The 9,535-nt window shown below is 42.2% G+C and overlaps 1 protein-coding gene across 1 annotated transcript; it reads right to left on the reverse strand.

The window, feature by feature from the left end:
• Nucleotides 1-1,223: 1,223 nt before the first annotated feature.
• On the reverse strand, nucleotides 1,224-6,712 carry LOC130444736 (fibril-forming collagen alpha chain-like). The gene is made up of 16 exons (XM_056780011.1): nucleotides 6,493-6,712; nucleotides 6,082-6,429; nucleotides 5,784-6,029; nucleotides 5,603-5,727; nucleotides 5,244-5,549; nucleotides 4,890-5,186; nucleotides 4,620-4,836; nucleotides 4,315-4,565; nucleotides 3,885-4,244; nucleotides 3,587-3,830; nucleotides 3,226-3,521; nucleotides 2,682-3,167; nucleotides 2,231-2,627; nucleotides 1,885-2,178; nucleotides 1,433-1,821; nucleotides 1,224-1,370 (listed from the first exon to the last, which is right to left on the reverse strand). The coding sequence occupies exons 1-16, from the start codon at nucleotides 6,710-6,712 to the stop codon at nucleotides 1,224-1,226; spliced, it is 4,623 nt and encodes a 1,540-aa protein (XP_056635989.1).
• Between the last annotated feature and the right edge of the window lie 2,823 nt (nucleotides 6,713-9,535).

The following is a 9,535-nucleotide window of genomic DNA, read 5'->3' on the forward strand; positions in this document are numbered from 1 at the left end:
TCAAATCAATACTATTGATGTATTTAACTTTTCAAAGTTCGTTCAAAACCTGATCATAGAATAACAGTTCCACTTTCTTAAAATTTAGCTCATATGTCAAAGTTTTATTACAAATAAGTAGATTCCTACCAAGGTCAAGTTTTCAGTAGGTACATTGCACCCATTACTACATAATAGTTCATTTATATTCATCTAGATGGCAATCGTTAATAGAAATTAGTTAAACCGTATACAGCCACGTTTTCTTTTTAAATAGTTAGCGTTGATATATTTTGATACTTAAAAATTCGTTTACGATCTAATAAAAGCTCAAAATATTATAAAAAATTATTTTATCTTATTCTTTAGAGACAACTCTCGATTAGTTCAAGTTTAATGGAAAATAAGCAGATTCCTTTTTAGTTGTAAGTTGTATACTACCATATAGTTGACAAATATTCACCTAGATGGCAGTAGTTAATATTAAATTTGTTTTACTGTATAAAGCGTTGTTTTTTTTTTAAATTAATATCGTTGATGAAGTTTTATACTTATAATTGATGAATAATAAGTTGATAAATGAATTGAAGTTCCATTAAAACAAATTATAAATTGATAATTATTTTACTCTCTTATTCAATAGTCTAATTCTTATGACAGATATGTATGTAGTTAATATATATTGAAATGTTAGTAGTAAAAATTGAGTTTTCTGAATTAATTCCGATTTTTTTGAAATTAATACTATTTGTAAAATCATTTTCAATATTTTTATATCATTTTATAATTCAAATATATTTTTTTTTATTATTATTTCGCAGTGACATCTCGTGTGTAGAAGTTTAAGTTTTATGACAGTCTGATTTATTATTAGTAGTTAAGGTATACGGCGTGTGATAAATTTATTTTCACTAAGCACAGGACCGCACTAGGTATTTATATGTGTAATTTGGAATGAAAAACGGACGTTATTTTAATATTTTCTATATTACTGTTTGGTTTTTTATAAAAAAATATATTCAAAATAAGATTATTAATTTATATTTACATTTATTGCGATAGCACCGAATATCATATTTTACGTCTGATTAAAAAGAATGTGTAACATATTTACTAAATTATTTATTTTAGTCGAAATTAAAATTACATTTCCGTGAACACAAAGTGGTACTCGTTCCTTAATACGTAGCATACAGGTTTGTACTTAGAAAAATTAAGTACTGACGAATATAATTATTTATTTTTCAAGAGAAACACACTTCTCCGATGTCGATCCAAAAGTACTGATCACGATCTCCGGTATCTCGAATTCCGACGTCAATTATTGGTAATCTTTGCGGTTTATCCGTTTTGTATACCAAAACCGATTCGGTCCAAACATCTTTTCGGTACTGCGTACGATAAAATAAACATTTTTTTATTTTGAATAAAATCGATGTAGTGGGGTACTTACCCTGCATTCGTCGGACAGTACTTCGTATTTAAGTTTTCCCTTCGGCGTGATTTCGACGTCGTTCCAAGCCAACAGTTTGATTCCTCTTCTGAAAGTATGTCGCGTGGCGTCGAAATAAGCGACGGATTTTCTACAGTGGTACGTTATGTTTTGTGTAGCTTTCGACGATAGTAAATGTAAGAATGCTATTTGGGTACTGTCGGCTTTGTAAGTCATCTTTACGCCTTGTCGCATTTCGCCGAGCCACATTTCCGGTTCTTTTCCTTGATAATGAATCTCCGGTGATCGTTTCGGACTCGGCATTACGCAAGTGGCGCCCTCCTCCATTTTGCAATAGACGAGAATCGCGTCTTCGACGTCCCCGCCGTTGGGATCGACCCAATATTGTCCTGAAACGGATTCGTTTCGGATATTCCATTCGATTATTAACCGATCGACGGTGTGTTACTTACCGTTTTGCGAATCGGGATAAGCCGCTTTGATATCCCTGCAAGTTTTACCGGGAGAGTTTTTCTGTCCGTTGGGTTTCCTCAATTTTTCAAAGGACGCTTTTAATTGTTCGAAAGCTTTGTCTATCAATTCTCTAGTCTCTTCTTGGGTCATTTCTTTACCGAATATTCTTGGCGGTTGGTCGTTCATCGGATCGGGTCCTTTTTGATTGTATTGGCTTTGGGATAATAGAGCGGCTAAACTAGCGGCGTCATAGTTAATTCCATCGCCTGGTGGTCCCGGAGGCCCGGGAAGTCCTTAAAAACAAAACAATTAATTGAAAAAAAAATATAAATACGAATTATTTACCAGCGGATCCTTGTAGTCCCGGTCTTCCGTCTTTACCGGATTCTCCTCTGGGTCCCGGAGGACCCATCACACCTGGAGGTCCGGTATTTCCGTCTCTTCCGGCTGGTCCTCGAGGACCGATGTCTCCGTCTTTTCCTGGCAGACCCCTTTCTCCTGGTAGACCACGTTCTCCAGGTGGACCCTGCGATCCTGGTAAACCTTGTAAACCCATTAATCCCGCATGTCCCTTCGGTCCCATTAATCCTATATCTCCTCGATCTCCTTTAGCTCCTTGGAGACCTGGAGCTCCCGGTTTTCCTCTCTCTCCTATTGGACCGTCCGGTCCGGGGGGACCTTGTTCCCCGCGCGGACCTCGTTCACCAGTTAATCCGGCAGGTCCTGGAGCTCCGATTGGACCCTAAAACGAGTGTATTTTTCATTGAGACATTGAAATCTCTAACCACCAACTTACTGGTAATCCGGGTGGTCCCATACTTCCCGGCGATCCTGGTAAACCTTGAGGACCTTTGTCGCCTGGTCTGCCAGAAATTCCGGGTTGTCCCGGTTTACCCGCGGGTCCTTCGGGTCCTTGATCCCCAGTGGGCCCCGGCGGTCCAGGAAGACCCGTTGGTCCTTGTGATCCGGGAGGACCTTCGTTTCCAGGTTTACCGGGTACTCCCACTTCACCCGGCGGTCCTCTAATTCCGTGAGGGCCGGCGGGTCCAGGTGGTCCCGGATATCCTGGTAGTCCTCTTTCTCCGGCTGGTCCTTGCGGTCCGATCGGTCCAATTGAACCGGGAGGTCCTTCATTTCCTCTTTCTCCCTTAGCTCCTTCTAATCCCGGAAGTCCTGCTATACCGGGTGGCCCAGGTAGGCCTTGTCTACCTACATCACCTGTCGAACCCTTTATACCAGGAAGTCCTTGAGCTCCTGGCGGTCCGACACTTCCGGGAAGTCCCTATAAAGTGAAATAGTTCATTAAATTTTGTTACAAATTTTAGAATAAATATTCTTACAGCTGGTCCAGGTTCTCCCGCTCTTCCAGGAGGACCCATAAGTCCAGCGTCTCCTCTAGGTCCAGATTCTCCTCTAGCGCCTTTCGCTCCCGTTAAACCAACGGGACCTTGTGGTCCGGGTTCACCAGGTCTACCTATTAGACCTGGATTACCTTGAGCGCCTTTCAAACCAGTAAATCCTCTATCTCCTTTAAGTCCAGGTAATCCTATTAATCCCGGCGGTCCCGGAAATCCTTGAGGTCCTGGAGGTCCTGATGGACCCCTTTCTCCCGTCGCGCCTGGTGCTCCTTGCTCACCTTGAAATGAATAAATCGCAGATATATTAATAAAAAAAAAAATGATTTAGTTATAAGAAAACAACCTGCTAATCCAGGTGGTCCCGGATCTCCTGGTGCTGCAGGTTCGCCCGGTGGACCGGGCGGTCCTCCCGGTCCCGATAATCCTCGTTCACCTTGACGGCCGGGAGGACCCTCCGGTCCGATAGGTCCGGGGGATCCGTGTTCTCCTTTTTCTCCTTGTGGGCCCGGTTGTCCTCTTAATCCGGGTAATCCTATGGCACCTGGTAAACCCGGATGACCTTTGGTTCCTGGTCTTCCGTCAGGACCCTTTTTAAAAATATCGTTAGGATGTGTATACGATTTATAAAATTTACTACTTACGGGAGGTCCATCCGCGCCTTGAGCTCCTGCAGATCCTTTGATACCTTGCAAACCTTGTACACCAGCAGGTCCCCGTTCACCGGGAAAACCTCTTTCGCCTCTTTGCCCTTGTGGTCCCGGAGCGCCTATAGGACCTTGAGGTCCCGGTTCTCCGTCTTTCCCCGGTTGACCGGGATTACCCATAGCACCGGGAAGTCCCTGAAAACCTCTTGGTCCGCCAACTCCCGGTGGTCCACGTTCACCGTCAATACCAGGAGGTCCAGGTGGTCCTTGCGGTCCGATATTACCATCTTTTCCGGCATCACCTCTTGGACCGGCTGGACCTTGAGGTCCGGGCTCTCCATCTTTTCCCGGTTCACCCTTAACAAAGTTAAATATATATATATATATATATATATACAAGTATAGAACATTTAATAATGACACTTACTGCTAATCCTCTTTCTCCTGGAGCTCCCAAAGGTCCTGGAAGACCTTGAATACCTTGCGGTCCAGGTTCTCCTTGTTTTCCGTCTTGTCCCGGCGACCCTCTTTCTCCTGGAGACCCAGGTTTCCCGGGCGATCCTGTACGACCAGTTATACCTCTAATTCCTTGTAAGCCCGGAGCTCCTTGTCGACCAGGCTCACCTTGAGGACCTCTAGAACCAGCGGGACCGATAGCACCACGTTCACCCGATTGTCCTGACGTTTATTTAAATATTAGAACAATTATTCGGATGCGGTTAGATAATTTACCTTTAGGACCCGGCGCTCCGTCCGGTCCGGGAAGACCTCTTACTCCGGTAAGTCCTCTTTCTCCAACGGGACCTTGAGCGCCGGGCGGTCCTCTCATACCACGTTTACCGCGTTTACCTTCAGGCCCTGTTAGCCCGGGAAGTCCTCTTGGTCCGGGGGATCCCACTTCACCTTTCAAACCGCTTTCTCCTTTGTATCCTCGTTCTCCGGGAAGTCCCTAAATTCAACATTATTATATCTTTGAAGGAAATAGATTGTGTTTAAACTTACTGACGCCCCTTTAGCTCCTGGCTGACCTGGACTTCCGGATAATCCGGGTGAACCTCTTGCTCCAGGAAAACCCGGTGGTCCGATTATCCCCGGTGCTCCGGTGTTTCCTTTTTCACCGGGATATCCATCTTTCCCTGCAGGTCCGGGCGGTCCTGATTCTCCGGGAGAACCCGGTCTACCTGACTCACCTCTAGGACCTTGAAATCCTTGACTTCCTTTAGGACCTTGACCGCCTTGATCTCCCTTGGCACCCGGGCTTCCGGGGAAACCAGGAGATCCCGGTTTTCCAATGGAACCCTTCGAAGCAAACGTTCAAGAAGAATCAGTTTTTAAACGAAATCATCTGTAACTTACTGGTAAACCCGGCGGACCGGCAATTCCGTCGATTCCTCTTAATCCAGGCGGTCCGGGTGGTCCTTCTCTTCCTCTTTCTCCTCTTGGACCCGCCGGACCCATTGGACCAATCGGACCCATGGGACCCGCTACTCCTTGAGCGCCTTTCTCACCCCAAGCTCCTTGTTCTCCTTTACTACCGTCTAAACCAGGAAATCCTCGATGTCCTTTTGTTCCCGGTAAACCGGGCATACCAGGTAAACCTCGAGGTCCTGTAGTACCCGGAGGTCCTACCGCTCCCGGTTCGCCGTCGTCTCCTCTTTCACCCTATAAAATATTAAAATTACAGGTTAGGTCCGTTGTAATAGATTTGTACTTACGTCTTTTCCGGGCGGTCCTGGAGGTCCTCTGAGCCCAGGCGGACCGGGTGGTCCGCTGGGACCAGTTTCACCAGTTTCCCCTCGGAGACCTTGAAAACCTTGTGGTCCCGCAGGACCTGGCGGTCCTAATACGTACAAATATTTGTATGAACATGTAAAAAAAAGATATTTGCGTAAATACCTGGAGGTCCTCTAGATCCCACAGGTCCGACTTGTGCTTGAAGGTATTGGAAAGGTTCTGGATAACTCGGACCTTTATCGCCGCTAGCTTGAACTTGTGCTAATTGATGGTAAAAAGCCAATAAATCCGGTAAAGGTCCCGGAGGTCCCGGCGGTCCTGGTATACCCGGATAACCGGGACTACCCGGCATTCCGGGATCACCAGGTATACCCGGTTCTCCAGGTTCTCCGTGCTCTCCTTGAGGTCCTACAAATAACTCAATCTAATAAATCGGCGGGGAATTTTCGAATAAAATTACCTTCTACAGGAGCGGCGTGGTTTTGGAGGCAGACATCATCGGTGGCGCATTGCACTTTACCTCTAACGCAGGTACATTCGGTACAATCGCCTACTTTCCATTTTTCTTTGTCCTGGTACACTCTATTATCCTGGATACACGAAAAAACTTTATCGGTCGTTGGGGGAATCACGTGAACGTCTACGGTTCCCGTAGCTCCGGGGTTCCGGGGCGTGGGATGTTCGTCATCGGGTTGAACGAATATTTCGGTCGTTCTTTCCGGGTAACGGGTACGGGGACGTTCGTTTTCCGGTTGAGGAGTCGTTATCGGGATACGGGTAGTGGAATATATCGGTACGGACGACGTCGCTAAATACAAATTTAAATCAATCGTTTATTAGACACCCTGTATATATATAAATAAATATTTACGTCTTTTTGTTTCTGTTTCATCGTAGTATTCGTAATCTTCTAATTTATCATAATCGTCGATTTCGTTGTTGGGATCTTGATTTTGTATATCGCTTTGTTTCGGTTCATCCGATTGGGGGTCCTCTTTGGCGTTGTGTTGGCTCCTCGATCTAGCTAATGCCGAAGGACTAAGGATTATTGACGCCAATAGGACTACACTCAAGCGCGTACTGAAATTCATACTTGGAAAAAACCGTTTGCGTTAAAATAAAAATAATGAACCGATCGAATTAATTGATGTTAATTGACGATTGTGATTTCCAAGTTAAATACCTTAACTAAATTTATTAATCTAGAGATTTGTGATTAACGAAATCGAAAAAATATTTTCGGAAGCAAAAAAATACCAAACCGTTTGAGTACGTGAAAAAAAACTTGGTTCACTTTCACCCTCTATTTTTGACTATATCTTACGAACTGTCATAAATAGAGATCATTGCGGAGGCTCCATCGATTTGGGGGAAATTAATTCACGATCTGAGAAAATTTCGCTTGCGAACTACAACTAGTTCCCGAGATGCAGGGTCGTAAAGTTCACTTGTACTTTTTTATAGAAAAAAATTTCATCATCCTCTATTTTTGACTATATCTTACGAACTGTCATAAATAGAGATCTGTGCGGAGGCTTCTTCGATTTTGGAAAAATTGATTAACGACCCATCAAATTTTCATACTCACACTACTACTGGTTCCAGAGATACAGGGTCGTAAAGTTCACTTTTACTTTTTTATAGAAAAAAATGTAATCATCCCCTATTTTTGACTATATCTTACGAACTGTCATAAATAGAGTTCTTGGCGGAGGCTCCATCGATTTGGGGGAAATTAATTCACGATCTGAGAAAATTTCGCCTGCGAACTACTACTAATTCCCGAGATGCAGGGTCGTAAAGTTCACTTGTACTTTTTTATAGAAAAAAATTTCATCATCCCCTATTTTTGACTATATCTTACGAACTGTCATAAATAGAAATCTGTGCGGAGACTGCATCGATTTGGGGGGAATTGATTAATGATCCTTCAAAATTTCACACTCTCACTACAACTAGTTCCGGAGATACAGGGTCGTAAAGTTCACTTGTACTTTTTTATAGAAAAAATTTCATTACTCTCTATTTTTGACTATATCTTACGAACTGTCATAAATAGAGATCTTTGCGGAGGCTCCATCGATTTGGGGGAAATTAATTCACGATCTGAGAAAATTTCGCCTGCGAACTACAACTAGTTCCCGAGATGCAGGGTCGTAAAGTTCACTTGTACTTTTTTATAGAAAAAAATTTCATCATCCTCTATTTTTGACTATATCTTACGAACTGTCATAAATAGAGATCTGTGCGGAGGCTTCTTCGATTTTGGAAAAATTGATTAACGACCCATCAAATTTTCATACTCACACTACTACTAGTTCCAGAGATACAGGGTCGTAAAGTTCACTTTTACTTTTTTATAGAAAAAAATGTCATCATCCCCTATTTTTGACTATATCTTACGAACTGTCATAAATAGAGATCTGTGCGGAAGTTCCATCGATTTAGGGGGAATTGATTAACGACCCTTCAAAATTTCACACTCTCACTACTACCAGTTCCCGGGATACAGGGTGGTGAAGTTCACCTTTAATTTTTTAAAGAAAAAAAATTCATCATCCCCTATTTTTGCCTATATCTTACGAACTGTCATAAATAGAAACCTGTGTGGAGGCTCCATCGATTTAGGGGGAATTGATAAACGATCTATCAAAATTTCACACTCACACTATTACTAGTTCCAGAGATACAGGGTCGTAAAGTTCACTTTTACTTCTTTATAGAAAAAAAATTTATCATCCCCTATTTTGACCTATATCTTACGACCTGTCATAAATAGAAACCTGTGCGGAGGCTCCATCGATTTAAGGGTAATTGATTAACGACCTATCAAATTTTAACACTTTCACTATTATCTGTTCCCGAATTAGAGGGTCGTAAAGTTCACTTTTACTATTTTATAGCAAAAAAAATCAACATCCCCTATTTTGACCTATATCTTACGAACTGTCATAAATAGAAAACTGTGCGGAGGCTCCATCTATTTAGGGGGAATTGATTAACGACCCTTCAAAATTTCACACTCTCACTACTACCAGTTCCCGGGATACAGGGTGATGAAGTTCACCTTTAATTTTTTAAAGAAAAAAAATTCATCATCCCCTATTTTTGCCTATATCTTACGAACTGTCATAAATAGAAACCTGTGTGGAGGCTCCATCGATTTAGGGGGAATTGATAAACGATCTTTCAAAATTTCACACTCACACTATTACTAGTTCCAGAGATACAGGGTCGTAAAGTTCACTTTTACTTCTTTATAGAAAAAAAATTTATCATCCCCTATTTTGACCTATATCTTACGACCTGTCATAAATAGAAACCTGTGCGGAGGTTCCATCGATTTAGGGGGAATTGATAAACGATCTATCAAAATTTCACACTCACACTATTACTAGTTCCAGAGATACAGGGTCGTAAAGTTCACTTTTACTTCTTTATAGAAAAAAAATTTATCATCCCCTATTTTGACCTATATCTTACGACCTGTCATAAATAGAAACCTGTGCGGAGGTTCCATCGATTTAAGGGTAATTGATTAACGACCTATCAAATTTTAACACTTTCACTATTATCTGTTCCCGAGTTAGAGGGTCGTAAAGTTCACTTTTACTATTTTATAGCAAAAAAAATCAACATCCCCTATTTTGACCTATATCTTACGAACTGTCATAAATAGAAATCTGTGCGGAGGCTCCATCTATTTGGGGTGAATTGATAAACGACCCTTCAAAATTTCACACTCTCACTACTACCAGTTCCCGAGATACAATATCTTAAAGTTTACATTTGTGGTAAAAATTCATCAACTCCCATTTTTGTTCACATCTTTGAAACTGTTTGATTCCAATCATCCGATTGCGGGTCCTCTTTGGCGTTGTGTTTGCTCCTAGATCTAGCTAATACCGAAGGAC

The sequence above is a fragment of the Diorhabda sublineata genome, chromosome 5, assembly GCF_026230105.1.
Source record: "Diorhabda sublineata isolate icDioSubl1.1 chromosome 5, icDioSubl1.1, whole genome shotgun sequence".
Lineage (NCBI taxonomy): Eukaryota > Metazoa > Arthropoda > Insecta > Coleoptera > Chrysomelidae > Diorhabda > Diorhabda sublineata.